Raw genomic sequence first — 14,324 nt, forward strand, 5'->3', positions numbered from 1 at the left:
GAGTTCAATATGGTTCATATCCTTTCCCCTAGAGTTCAATATGGTTCAGTAATTTCTGTGGAATATGGAAGGGAAGCTGCCAGGACATCAAATAACAGATCTGGGCTTTTAACAGCCCCAGATTATACATTATGATTTTATTTATTGCCTTTTTATCCCACCTTTCCTAGGCAAAGTATCATATTTCAGCCTGATGCCCTGAATTTACACATGGGGGTGGGGGGGAATCTTATTTCAATAAATGCTGAAGTATGTGAACCATGAAATAAAATCTCTGTACAGTGGTACCTCACATTAAGTATTTAATTCATTCTGGAGGTCCGTTTTTAACCTGAAACTGTTCTTAACCTGAAGCACCACTTTAGCTAATGGGGCCTCCTGCTGCTGCCGCGCCGCTGGAGCACAATTTCTGTTCTTAACCTGAAGCACTATTTCTGGGTTAGTGGAGTCTGTAACCTGAAGCGCATGTAACCTGAAGCGTATGTAACCTGAAGCGTATGTAACGCGAGGTACCACTGTACTGCTTTTTCATGCATGCGTTTTAGAAGGCCAAAATAGCAAAAAAAAAACATGTTGAAAAATGGGGGGGGGGCAGTTGCATTTGCCCTGGTTCTACAAGGCACCGGGGTGAAACCACCTCAGTTTCCTCAGCGGCAGTTTCAGCATAGGGCCGGGGCCGACATAGCTCATTCCTCCCCTGGAGGGACTCAGGAGCGGTGCTTGTTTCACTTGTGATATACCACCAGGTGAAGGTGCCATCAAGCTCTGGCCCTCAAACAAGTCCTGGGTGATGTATTTGATACATCACCCAGGCCTAATTTCATTATAAGAATGCCATAGCTGTGTCAGTCTTGAATATCTCAAACTTACAAGATTTGCCTTGTCTTCCAATTCTAAGCTTACAATAAAATCCACTGCTGGTAACTTCCTTATTGAACATCATGAGGGGGGGGGGGAATCTAAACATTTCTAAAATCTGGTACCTATAAGCATATTCAAATGGAGAATCTATCACTGTAAAATGATGCATGCAGCCATTTTTTCCTGCTGCTAACTCTTGCTACAAACAGTGGTTTGGCACCACAGTGAGTTCTGAAATATAAAAAGGGTGCGTCTCCTGATCATATCTTTTACAGTCAGGAGAGGAGGTAAACTGTATTAATCTAAGGCACAAAACTGCTCTAAATCACTTCTGGATTGGCTCACTAAAGGGAAGTAATGCAAATAGCCTAGAAAAATGTCACATATTGGTAAATGCATAGACAAAGACTGTACATTCAGTGAGTCTTACCTTTGTTGATTTGTATCTGTAGAAGTCTCCAAGTCACTTTGAGCAATTTATTCAATTGCTTACTGTTTAACTTACAGCCATTGTGAAGGGGGAGCTTACAACCATCGTGGAGGGTCTCTATCACAAACTTTCTAATCATATCTAGCCAATGAGAATCCATTTGCAGTGTTGAAGCACTCGCCAATGAGACCATGATTTCGCATAAGGTTAAATTCAACATGAGATGATCAATGTTTGACGACGTCATACAATACTTGTTGCTAAATGAAAGACAGAGAAGTTTTTATGAAAACTGGCACAAAGCATTATTCAATAGTGAAGAATTCTACTGGGGCCCATAACTCTATAGATATTTCATATAAGAAGGCATATACTCCTTTTCAAATAAGAAGGCATATAAGTGTTAAAAGTTTCAACAGGTTCCACTGCAACATGAACACAGAAGAGTAAGTTTCTGAATTTCTCCTGGTGGCAATGCCAAAAAGGAGGAGGAAACCTTGCAAACCCAAGGTTCACTGGGGACTATTCCTGGAAAACTATAATTTAGCACATATTTGAACAAACGCCAGTATAAGAGAAAAGTGCTGGTTGCATATATCAGTCTTTTATCCACATAGGACAAGCACAAATTACTATGGAGCACACAGGTATCTCTCTCCAGTTAGATGGCTTATGCAATACCATACATCAAAACACATAAAAAAAAAACAGAACTCAATCAAATTTACTGTCTGAAAATATTCTCTTATGAGCAAAACTGCATTATGCATTACTTATGAAGGAATTACTGTTACTCTGAGTTAAAAACAACAAAAATTCCTTACAGTGAGGATTATTGGGGGGGGGGAGAGAGAAATGCCTGTCGATCAACCAACTGCTGAGCTTTCTCCATTGCTACTCCAGGATTTTTCTATGGTTGTGAAAATTTAAGAACTCGAATCACAACCCACTGATTATCTGAAAAGGGAACCACTCAACTCTGGCTCTCCTGGTCTTATAAGCAATACCTTTTCAAGGGCTCTTTCTTTCGGTGCTTGCTTGTTTCTTGGAAAGAGTAAGGAAAATGAGACATGAAATGGTGCTTGAAATCATTCAGGTAATTTGCTCGAAGCCACACTTCCTGTAAGAAAGGCACCACACATTAATAATTTTCTCCAAGTGCTAAGAGTTTTAAGGAAAGGTATACAAACAGAAAGATCATAAGGGGCTAATTTATGGATTTTTTCCAAACTTGATTAGGTAAGAGGACAAGGATGCAAATAATTTCCTGTGACATATCAGTTCAGCAACTTCTGTTTCTTACCATTTCATCCAGATCTTCATTTTGCTTTACAAGCTTCCACAACAGGTATATGATACCAAGTACTTGCTCCATTAGCTGCTGAGATCCAGGTTCCAGAAGATTACCAAGAATGGGAGTCGCAAGTTGTGCAGGCGATGCTTCAATCCAACAATTAAGCAGCAATGGAATTATAATTTGAATAAATCGTTTTAAATTTTCAGGAGATGACAGGCCATTTTCAACACTGCCTGTCATACTTACCAAAGACCTAGAACAAAGGCCAAAACATTCTTTACAAAACCACTGCACAGAAAGAAATGTATTTACAGTTATAATTCTACACACACAGACCCAGAATAAGCCCTGTTTGACACAGTAAGACTTATTTTGAAGTAGTATACACCCGGCTGTATGAGCATGTTATGAAAGCTGGTCAGGAGAACAGCCTTACTCATTTATACAAAATGTCAATTTGGAGGAGACCATGTACAGGTTATTTACAGTTATAATTGTGCTATTATTCTTACATTGCTCCATGAAAGTGAGTGATTCATGAGAAACATGTATAGGCAGTAGCTAATGAAAACCCAGCCTCCTCAGTTACACTCATTTGGGTGCAGAAAGGGGGGAGCCACACCCCTTGATGCATAGGCATAACTCATGGGGCACCCATATGAATGGCAGCCCAAGTCTGCAGTCTTCTCAAAAGAGGCTCTGCACAAAACCCACTTGTGTGACTGCACAGCGTTACTGCAATAAGCCTCACTATATTGCCATGGTCAGCAGCAGCCTGCTCGCTACGTTTCACATCAGTGACAAAGCATGAACCTTCAAACATGTTGTAAGCACACTATTTCTTACCTTAGCCTGAAGGATGAATGCATTCTGATTTGTGGGCCACCATTTTCATACAACTGGATATGCTGCTGGCCACTGGCATATTCCTGCCAATTAACATGCAGGGAGTTTCTTGGTACTTGTGGGTTGTCATTTGGCTCTTGTAGCCCTTCACTGTCGGTTTCTAATTCACTGGATCCTTCCACCAGCACCTGAAGGAACTTTCGGAGCCTGACCAACACATTAAGCCTCCATTGCTGCGAAGTTACCCTACGATTAGGATTAACAGACAGCATCCAGCATATTTTCTCCTTATTTTTCAGTTGTTTTGACAGTTGTTGATGAGAAATCAGTTCTACAAAGTTATTCAGCAACACACTACTGCGATCCGTCAGGAGAGTAGGGTATTCCTCCAACAGAATGTCCAATACCTTCAAAGAATCCTCCTGAATTCCTTCACTGATATGAGTCATGGCACTAGAAAGATGTGCACTAAGTAATGGGAAAAATGGAGAGATGTGTTCAGCTCGTATTTTTGGAGCCAAGAACTTAAGGAGGCAGATTGCTGCTGCTCGTACAGCAGAATCTTTGTCTGTAAACACAGCTGCCAGCTCGCTTAGTATACTTGAAAGGTGTGCATCAATTATGAATGGATACTGGGACAGCAGATCTTTGAGTCCAAAAAGGGCACTTTGTTTAATTCCTGCACTATAGTGGTTCATTTGTGAAAGCAGATCCTAGAAGAAATACAGAGTTGGTAATTACTTGAAAAACTATTTACATCACAAACTTATAACTATTACATTTGTGACTGAAAGGTTTTATACACTTCCAAAGCAAGAAATAAAAGCAACCTTCACACTAGCAAAGCAAAAACAAAGCATTACAATGTTAAGAAACCATCAGCCCCTTCCTTTGCACAACTGGGGGAAATAAGCTCACATATTTCAGTTAAGTGTACCTGTTTATGCACAGACTTAGGCTGCGTACATCAAAACAAACATTTCTCAGAGGCGGATGTCACCTTTGCTGTTTAATCGATGTTTAGAATTTACTGGAATTCAAGGAGGAGACATAAATCTGCATTTATGTAAATGACAGAGAGTTTATGCTTTAAAATGCAAAGCAGTCAATGAAAATCCAAGGCAATCAATGCTAGGATTGAATGTAACTTTATAGGTCTTCAGTACATAATCAGAATATAAATAAAATCCAGCCCAGTTGCTTAGAAATCTTATCATAGTAGAACAATTAAAAATAAAGCTAATGAACATTAGTCAAACACAGAGAAGACCCACTGAAATCTATGGACGCAAGTACCGTTAAGTTCATGGGTTTCAGTGGGTCTATTTGGAGTAGGACTTTGTTCAGTAGCGGGGACCTCTGACTTGTGGTCCTAATCAGACCTACTAGGCCTTGCCATTTGGTCTGCAAGCCCATGTTGGCCAAGCCATGCCCACTTGCCCTGCGCTGTACACCAAATAGGCACCACTTATTAGTTGATTGGCAACACCTGCAAAGTCCTGTGCAAAGCACCATGCCCTGGACTTTGAAAATCCTGACAATCAGCTGATCATCATCACTTATGAAGCCCTGTGCCCAGCGCTCTGCAACCGCTGATAATCAGCTGATTATCAACAATGGTCGCAAGGGTCATTCAGATAATCAGGAGTCTTGATAGACTAGACCTGGAAGATGGACATAATACAAAGTACCTGAGAATCTCAATGAATTTCAGGAGAGAGCATACTCATGGTGCAACCTTGGGCAAATCAACTCTTATGGAACTCCCCTCTTCTAAAGGCACTGATGGCTTCACCACTGTTGGAATTTTGCCACATGGTGAAGACACTTCGTGACAGAAGGCAGTATTTAAAAGCATATATCTTGTAACAATACAACTCATGAGATGGAGATGTTGAACACCACTGATATAGCTTTGGGTTAAGGAAGCTCACCTTATGACAACAAAGACACAGTAAGAGATTATTAGCTGAGGTTGTAAGGTACAGTTATACCTCGGGTTAAATATGCTTCAGGTCGAGAGCTTTCGGGTTGCACTTCACGGCGACCCGGAAGTAACGGAACACGTTACTTCTGGGTTTCGCCGCTCGCGCATGCGGTCAAAAAGATGTCACACGCATGCGCGGAAGCGGCAAGTCGTGACCCGTGCACGTGCAGACACGCGGACGTGGATTGCATTTGCTTCAGGATGTGAACGGATCCCCGTTCGTATCCAAAGGTACCACTGTATTCTGCAAGGATCCTTGTAACTCTGATTTCAGCTTAACAATAATGATAAAATTAAAAAGATTAGGTATTTTGAAATTTATTGTCTTCTCCAACTTATCTATGTAGCTGTCCAGATTCCTAGATATGATGTTTTGGCATCTCCAGTAGAATGTTAACCCTTGAGAAAAGCTCACACTATATCAAAATTAGTCTCACAGATGCTAATGAATTCAAAAGTGCAACAATAATTGCTGGCATATAAATTTGCATTTCACTGTACCTTTATATTAAGCTTTCTATTATTTGTTGGAAGCACTCCATCCTCTCTAAGCTGCTCGGATAGATGTATGGCTCTTGTTTTGAAGTTTGTATCTGTTGCATTTTCTAGTCTAGGCTTCTTTTTCCCAACTTTTAGCTTCACCTTATGAAAATCTTCTTGATGTTTCCTTTTCTTTGTCATTTTGAAGCCACTGTAGAAAAATATAGATAGCTGAACAAGTATGTTTAAGGGGGGAAAGTTCCTGCAACTAAACTGAGCAAACAATTACTCAGACTCAATTTTTGAAACCAAAGTCAATTTCTGCTTTAATTCAGGGTCCGCAACATAATCTAAAAAGAAATTGCAAAATGTACACCCTTATGCTCTACTCCCTAATGCTAGTCATCTGAAAATCTAGAAATGGCTGCCTTCTTCATGGCACTGCAGCTTACCTGATGAAGTTTCTCTTGGGTTCAAGATGAAGTTACAATAGATCCAACTCTGAAAATTCAGAGTGTAAGGTACTGTGGTGGATGGCAAAAGAAATTCTGTGCATCTCCACATACAAAGGGTTCACAACAGAAAATATTTATCATCAATACCAACATAGCCCAGCCCAGCACCTTCACATTTTTAAAAAAAGAGGTATTAACAGTTGAAGGCTTTTACATTCATGCCCCCACTGAAGCAAGGGTTATGTTCCAGGCCCCTGCGTGCATAACTGAAATTGCATAAAGTGCAGAGCACCCTTTAAATGCTCTTTCTCTGCAATTCATAAAAAAGAATACTGCATTCAAAAATATCCATGACTAGAATTGTACCTCCATCATGAGGCTGGAGGACACGTGAAAAAGTGGCGGCTGCTACTACGGCGCTACCCTGCACATCAGCTGTTAAGATGGAGAGGCTGAGCAGCTGGTCTCTTCGGGGCTTCCTCTGCCCTTACTGACACCCTCTTTGGGCTCTACGGAAGGTCTCCCTGCAAGCCACAGAGACTTTCCAGCTCTCTCCTGCCATTTCTGGGTTTGAACTGAATTTTTTATTATTTCCTAACGCCTGCCCGTAACTGAGGCGATGCCTGTACAGTGGTGCCTCGCAAGACGAAATTAATCCATTCCGCGAGTCTCTTCGTCTAGCGGTTTTTTCGTCTTGCGAAGCAACACCATTGACGGCTTAGCGGATTAGCGCTATTAGCGGCTTGGCAGATCAGCTGATAAGCGGTTTAGCGGCTTAGAAAAAGGGGGGGAAAGGAAAAAAACCCCGCAGGAACTCGTAAGACATTTTCGTCTTGCGAAGCAAGCCCATAGGGAAATTTGTTTTGCGAAGCACCTCCAAAACGGAAAACCCTTTCGTCTAGCGGGTTTTCCGTCTTGCGAGGCGTTCGTCTTGCGGGGCACCACTGTATTAGTGAACAGCATTGAATGCAAACCGGGAAATTTTTGGTTCAAAACCCCAGAGCCAAAATCACTCCCTCTAAGAGTTAAGCTGCAAATCTGTATTTAGACTGCTTGCTTCAGACTGCAGGTGTAAGGTCACATAACCAAAAACTCAACCAGATAAAAACAGAATTTATCAGCATTCAGGAAGTTAAGGTGCCTGGAGGAAGGGTTTTAGACTAACCTTCAACCTGACACACCAGTTTTCCATATAAAGGAAACCTTTTTGGATAACTAGAGTGCATGGCTGTTTCAAAGACAGAATCATAGAATCATAGAGTTGGAAGAGACCACAAGGGCCATCGAGTCCAACCCCCTGCCAAGCAGGAAACAAATAAAGATAAAATAGGGAGGCATATTCTAGCCCCAACTATCAGCCATATTTCTTAGAGCCATTGGGAGGTTACACCCCTGCATCTCAGGAACAACTCCACCATAATCAACCTAACCCCACCGTATCAACCAATGAAGCAACTGCAGCAGGAAGCTTGCCTTCCCACCTCCCTACCAGAACATTGGGCCCCAATGGCCAGTTGGCCTGGGACTGGAAAGCAGAAGGGGAATGCCACACATTGCCATTGGCCCAGAGGAACAAGGGCGGGTGGGTCAAAAACATCACTTCTGTGCATGCAAAAACCACCAGCAAGCAAAGACCTGCCTGGCAGGAACTTTCACATAAAGACTTATTTAGAACTCATCACTTTGTTCTGGGCATTGCAAAAACTGCTTTTTTACCATTTTTGCCCTCACTTCTGTGTGTGTGTGTGTGTGTCTGAAGCTTGCAAGCCTGAGCACAGGGCCTGTCCCTTATTAAGGGAGGTGAATAAATCAGATAAAGGTACAAAGAGGCAGAAAATAAAAGAGATAATGATTTGAAACCAGGAAGGAGGGGAGGGAGAAGTCCAGGGGTTGGGAAACTCTTAAAAGCGGAATTGTGTAAAAAAGATGCAATAGAAAGAGCGATGCATAGGAACATGAGTTATTGATTCCATCCCTCCAGATTAAAATGAGTATTTATGTTGACGGGGGATTTTTTGGAACCTCCCCTGCAGAACTGCTGATGGAAGAACATTCAAATGTAAAGGCTTAGCAATGTTTTTGAGCAGAGAGCACATAAAGGTAGTTCCCTGGTTTATAGGACTGAATACAGATAGGTAGCCGTGTTGGTCTGCCATAGTCAAAACATAGTATCTGAAGAAGTGTGCATGCACACGACAGCTCATACCTAGAACTAACTTAGTTGGTCTTTAAGGTGCTACTGGAAGGAATTTTTTTCTTTTATTACGTTTTGACTATAGGACTGAAGTTAGTTAGCATGCTATTTGAGGTTAAGCCTAAGCATGATTATCATCAGGGTAATTATTATTATTATTATTATTATTATTATTATTACTACTACTACTACTATTTCCATACCGTCCTTCCATCTGAGGATCTCAGGACACAGATTTACAATATCAAAACACAAAAGTATAGTATCAAACAAACAAAACACCCCCCCCCCTCCGCGCGCCAGTTTAGGAGGCCATAGATGGTTTAATTAGCCAAAAGTGACTTCGCTTTCGGAACGACCACTATTGTCGTTAAGGGCGAAGAGCCACAGCCCGGCGGGCAGCGTCCCAGGTAGTGGCTGGAGAAGGGACTCCCGCCTAAAACCCGGAGAGCCGCCGCCGCCGCTGCCAGCCAGTGCAGACAGCACTGAGCCGGAGGGAACCATTGTCCCGACGGACGCGGCGTGAGGCGGATTCCACGCGTCCCTGGCGGGCCTCCCGCTGCCGCGCGGGGAGGGGGGAGGGGCTGTCACGGACCCGAGTGACCAACGGAAAAGAAAGAAGCGGGGGCGGCGCCGGCGCGGTGAAAGAAATAAAGCCCGCTTCTCCGCCCGCCCCACTTACCAACCTCCGGCACGCGCGGCCGGCAGCGACGGAAACGCGCCCGGGGAGTCCTTCCGGGTCACGAGGAGCCACGGTTTCCAGAAGCCGCCCGCCCGCCCGCCCGCCCAATCAGCAGGGCGGCTGAGGGGAACACGTGACCCCAGCAGCTGCGTAGTAGTGCACCTGGAATCCTCCTCCGGAGAGGGAGGCGGAGCGCTGACTGGGGAAAGCGCGTGAGGGGAAGCGAGGATTCGCGCCTGGCGCCGCCTTCAGGAGCGGAGGTGGAACAGCAGCCTGGCAGGGACTCGAGGCATCTTGCGGATAAAAATGAGAGCAGCTAAAAGCAAATACGTATATGTACAGTGGTACCTCAGGTTACAGACGCTTCAGGTTACAAACCCCACAAACCCAGAAATAGTGCTTCAGGTTAAGAACTTTGCTTCAGGATGAGAACAGAAATCTTGCTCCGGCGGCGCAGCAGCAGAAGAGGCCCCATTAGCTAAAGTGGTGCTTCAGGTTAAGAACAGTTTCAGGTTAAGAACGGACCTCCGGAACGAATTAAGTACTTAACCTGAGGTACCACTGTACCTGCACTGTTTTATTTAAGAAAAAATAAAACATAGATAGAATTAAAACATTGTGCGCGCACACAGAGAGTATCATCAAAACCAGGGGTCAGCAAGGCTTATCTTGCCTGGGCCAGATCGGTCCTGCACCGATCCCAATGTGGGCCGGATTGCGCATGAACGTGAGCATGCCCACGATTTTCTGCGTCTGCACAGACACAATTTTCAATTTATGCACATGCACAGACGTGATTTCTTGCGCCACGGAATTGAGTCCCCACGCCGCGCCGGTTTAGCACAGTGAGAGCAGGCAGCTCAGTTTGGGGGCGGCTCATGGGCCGGTCAAACAACCTCCACAGGCCGCTTCCAGCCCATGGGCCTTAGGTTGCCTACCCCTGGTTGTTGTTGTTTATTCATTTGTGTAGCACCCTGTTTGTGGTTAACGCTTAGCTGGAATGAAATATTCAACGCAGCAATAGAGAAATTAAAATAATAATTTATTTGTCAGACAAATAAATGAGAGGCACAGTGGTATATGGTTACCAAGCTCTGGCCTGGCCTCCTGCCATTCTGGCCAGCACTTATATTTCCTTAACCCAGCCCCCTTGCTCCTCCTTTGGCTGTCTCTGTCCAATCAGCCTGGTTGAAATTCCTATTGGCTGTTTGCTAGAACCAATCACAAAAGATACAACCATTTCCTATTGCCTTTTATGGGAAATAAAAGCTATATTTATAATTGGCAAACAAGTAGCCATTAACCTCTACAAGGCACCTTAATTACCAAATCACCTTTGCCCCCTTAATTCTAAAATAGAGCAGATGGCTAAAACAGATGGTGGCTAATTCTATTTTAAACAGGTATCAAAGATCTTTTGTACGCATCATCAATGAAAGATCTCCTTCACTGGAGGTTCCTTTAAACAATAACCTGACAACCATCTGTCTAGAGTGCTCTGATGGTGCTTTCCTGCCCGACAGGGGGGCTGGGCTGATGGCTGACTTAATTTCAGGATAGTTACAACTCTTACAACTATATGAAATAAGAATCCAACATTTCTTAAATCCTTTGCATAATTACATTTAAGCCAATATATTTAATACATAACATATATAGTTTTTTTATAAGCAAAGACGTTTTCAAAGTAAGAAAAAACTTAAAAACACTTTCTTTCCCTATTTCCATTAGCTCTTGCCCTTAGGAAAATGTGGCTCAAGTCTCTAACGGGAGGCACAATAATTCTTACTATTTACCAACTTAATTGTAGCTTAATTGTACTCTGCAACATGCAAGGTCAGTGACCTCGCTCTCAGCCTTTTATGACCGCAATAAACCAGAGGGCCTCTCTGGCCAAGAGGATGAACATCTGCCAAAATCTTAGCCAGCCTAGTTCCTGCCTGGCATGAAACATTTGTGAATTTGAACTCATTTTTAAGATACAACCTTGTTCAAAAAATATAAGCTTGATAAAAATGCAGGCTTATGATTAGATGCCTCATTTAGTCGTGTCCGACTCTTCGTGACCCCATGGACCAGAGCACGCCAGGCACTCCTGTCTTCCACTGCCTCCCGCAGTTTGGTCAAACTCATGCTGGTAGCTTCAAGAACACTATCCAACCATCTCGTCCTCTGTCGTCCCATTCTCCTTGTGCCCTCCATCTTTCCCAACATCAAGGTCTTTTCCAGGGAGTCTTCTCTTCTCATGAGGTGGCCAAAGTGTTGGAACCTCAGCTTCATGATCTGTCCTTCCAGTGAGCCCTCAGGGCTGATTTCCTTAAGAATTGATAGGTTTGATCTTCTTGCAGTCCATGGGACTCTCAAGAGTCTCCTCCAGCACCAGAATTCAAAAGCATCAATTCTTCAGCGATCAGCCTTCTTGATGGTCCAGCTCTCACTTCCATACACCATTACTGGGAAAACCATAGCTTTAACTATACGGACCTTTGTTGGCAAGGTGATGTCTCTGCTTTTTAAGATGCTGACTAGGTTTGTCATTGCTTTTCTCCCAAAAAGCAGGCGCCTTTTAATTTCGTGACTGCTGTCACCATCTGCAGTGATCATGGAACCCAAGAAAGTAAAATCTCTCACTGCCTCCATTTCTTCCCCTTCTATTTGCCAGGAGGTGATGGGGACCAGTGGCCATGATCTTAGTTTTTCGATGTTGAGCTTCAGACCATATTTTGCGCTCTCCTCTTTCACCTTCATTAAAAAGGATGCTTAATTCCTCCTCACTTTCTGCCATCAAGGTTGTGTCATCTGCATATCTGAGGTTGTTGATATTTCTTCCGGCAATCTTTATTCTGGTTTGGGATTCATCCAGTCCAGCCTTTTGCATGATGAATTCTGCATATATATTAAATAAGCAGGGAGACAATATACAGCCTTGTAGTACTCCTTTCCCAATTGCAATGAAACAGCATGGCCCCAGCCCTTTCCTTAAAAGCAGCCAGTTCCCCAAAGCCTGTTGGAACAGGACAGGCTTCAGCTGCTGGCAGAAAGTCAAGGGGGCAGCCAGCTTAGCTTCTCCAGGGAGTTTCAATGTTGTCTGGAAGCAGCCACCAAGATTTTCCCACAACCCCATCAAGTTTGCCTGTGAGGGTGGAGGGACTGATAGGAGAACCTCTGCCAATATCTCTGTACCCGGGTTAGGTAGGTATGAGGGAACAGCTTGGACCTAAGTCCATTTACTCTTAAGCTGTGTTGTGGGAATTTATGTAAAGGTTGGGGAGGTTGCCCCTCCAGCAGATATCATACACGCACATGCACACACACACACACACTGACTACCAAAATCAACACAGTCACTTCAGCAAATGTCCCCACAAAACACTTCATCACAGTTTTTCCTCTCTCTATTCAAAGAGCCTCTGCTGCACATTACCCAAATGTAACAATTCACTGATAAATGTATCTATGCACGTGGCTCACTGGGAAAACATTAGAAAGTCATATAAAATTGCTCCAGTGTGGATTTGCACCATCCCAACTTTGTTCTGTTCAAGAAAGGAATGGCTTATGAGGGGGGAGTCTGTGATGTGGGCAGCCATCATCCCTGAAATCTGGGATCACATACACAGCAGCCTCTAGCACAGGAGGTAACCACTGGCATCCTGGCAAATGGGTGCCAAACAGGCAGTCATCCCATGGACAATGGCAAACCATCCAGGAATGGTTTTTGGTCGGGACAAAGAGGTGTGATTAACTTGGCCTGAGAAACCAGGAACTTGTAAATGTTTCTTTTGTCTTACTTGATGGGTGTGAGGTGGAGGTCAAGGGAAGGATGGGGACCAGTCACCAGACTGTCACCAGACCCTCCCAATTTCTGATGTATGCATGATGTAATTTTAGGGGTGTTGTGGGTATCTTTGTAAAACTGATAACAGTGAGAGCCATCCTTTGTTCTGGGCTTCTTCCTGCTTCTCCCATGTGGTGGGTGGAAGTCCTGTTGCAACAGTCGTTTGAATAAAGACCAGGCCTACTGGCTGCTGTTTTGCTCCTCTATTCCTGGCTGGTGTATTTAGTAATCCAAGTGAGCCCAAGGGTTTTCCTATAACGGCTGCAATTGTATGCACACTTACACATCAGTTGTGGTGGCTGATGACATTTAGACTTGGTAGGGCTGCCATTTATAACCTTGTTTCCCCTTCAAAATGGGGCTTCAAAATGGGGCTTGTGCAGCACTTATTTAAGAACACGTGCTACAACACATGTGCAGAATGCCATAATTGGCTCCTCATAAACAAAAATTAAGAATGAACAGCTTCCATATTAAGGGGGCCAAAGTTACAAAAGCAAAATTTCCTAAAAGTTGTGAACTTGAATACTTGGTACAAGAGAGTATGGTGTTTTGCTCTTGCAGAAAAGTTGGTGCACACATTGAGACTGGCAAGAGAAACAAAATTCAAAGACCCTTGGTGGAGTTTTATTTTGTTCGCAAATACTCCGGAAAACCAAAGTCCCGCTCCAAGGGTTTATACGAACTTGTGGGTCACTTAATAAAAACCTGTTTTACAAATTTATACTCTAAGTGGTGGTCATTGCATGGAAATATATGCTTTCATAATGGACATTTGGAGGTCTGGGGGAAACTATGTTGGGTTTCTTGGAAATAATAAAAATAGTATTATTTCCCCAGATAGTCTGTTTGTCTATACAGATCTCAGGCAGCCTTTCAGGTTAACATGGAACTGAGGGGCTGGATTGCTATCATGACCACAGAGGGAAACTGCACAGCTGGGGCGAAGACCCCTAAAGACAGATGCCTGGGTTTTCCTGGCTATAGGAATACTTTTGGATTGACATTGGCTTTGTGGTGAAGAGAGTCGGAGAATGGAAGATTGACAGAAATGTCTTCAGCAGCCTCACTAAGGTTCAAATTTGATTTGATCCATTATATTAAATATAATTATATAGGGACGCAGGTGGCGCTGTGGGTTAAAGCCTCAGCGCCTAGGACTTGCCGATCGAAAGGTCGGCGGTTCGAATCCCTGCGGCGGGGTGCGCTCCCGCTGCTCGGTCCCAGCGCCTGCCAACCTAGCAGTTCGAAAGC

At 43.7% G+C, this 14,324-nt stretch overlaps 1 protein-coding gene across 4 annotated transcripts in view; it reads right to left on the reverse strand.

Annotated features, from left to right (window-relative positions):
- The window catches only part of TEX10 (testis expressed 10), a 50,943-nt gene extending 41,632 nt beyond the window's left edge, over nt 1-9,311 (reverse strand). The window contains exons 1-6 of one of the 4 annotated variants that reach the window (XM_079949406.1): nt 9,237-9,311; nt 5,923-6,112; nt 3,435-4,147; nt 2,595-2,841; nt 2,299-2,411; nt 1,292-1,551 (exon numbers count right to left, since the gene is read on the reverse strand). In XM_079949406.1, coding sequence (XP_079805532.1) covers nt 1,292-1,551; nt 2,299-2,411; nt 2,595-2,841; nt 3,435-4,147; nt 5,923-6,102 — 1,513 coding nt within the window. In that variant the 5' untranslated portion in view covers nt 6,103-6,112; nt 9,237-9,311. Of the gene's footprint in view, nt 1-1,291; nt 1,552-2,298; nt 2,412-2,594; nt 2,842-3,434; nt 4,148-5,922; nt 6,113-6,353; nt 6,503-9,232 lie in introns of those variants that run through there. The other 3 variants (XM_079949405.1, XM_079949404.1, XM_079949407.1) reach the window with 3 other exon arrangements.
- Between the last annotated feature and the right edge of the window lie 5,013 nt (nt 9,312-14,324).

This window comes from Podarcis cretensis (genome assembly GCF_951804945.1).
Source record: "Podarcis cretensis genome assembly, chromosome: 13".
Taxonomy (NCBI): Eukaryota; Metazoa; Chordata; class Lepidosauria; order Squamata; family Lacertidae; genus Podarcis; species Podarcis cretensis.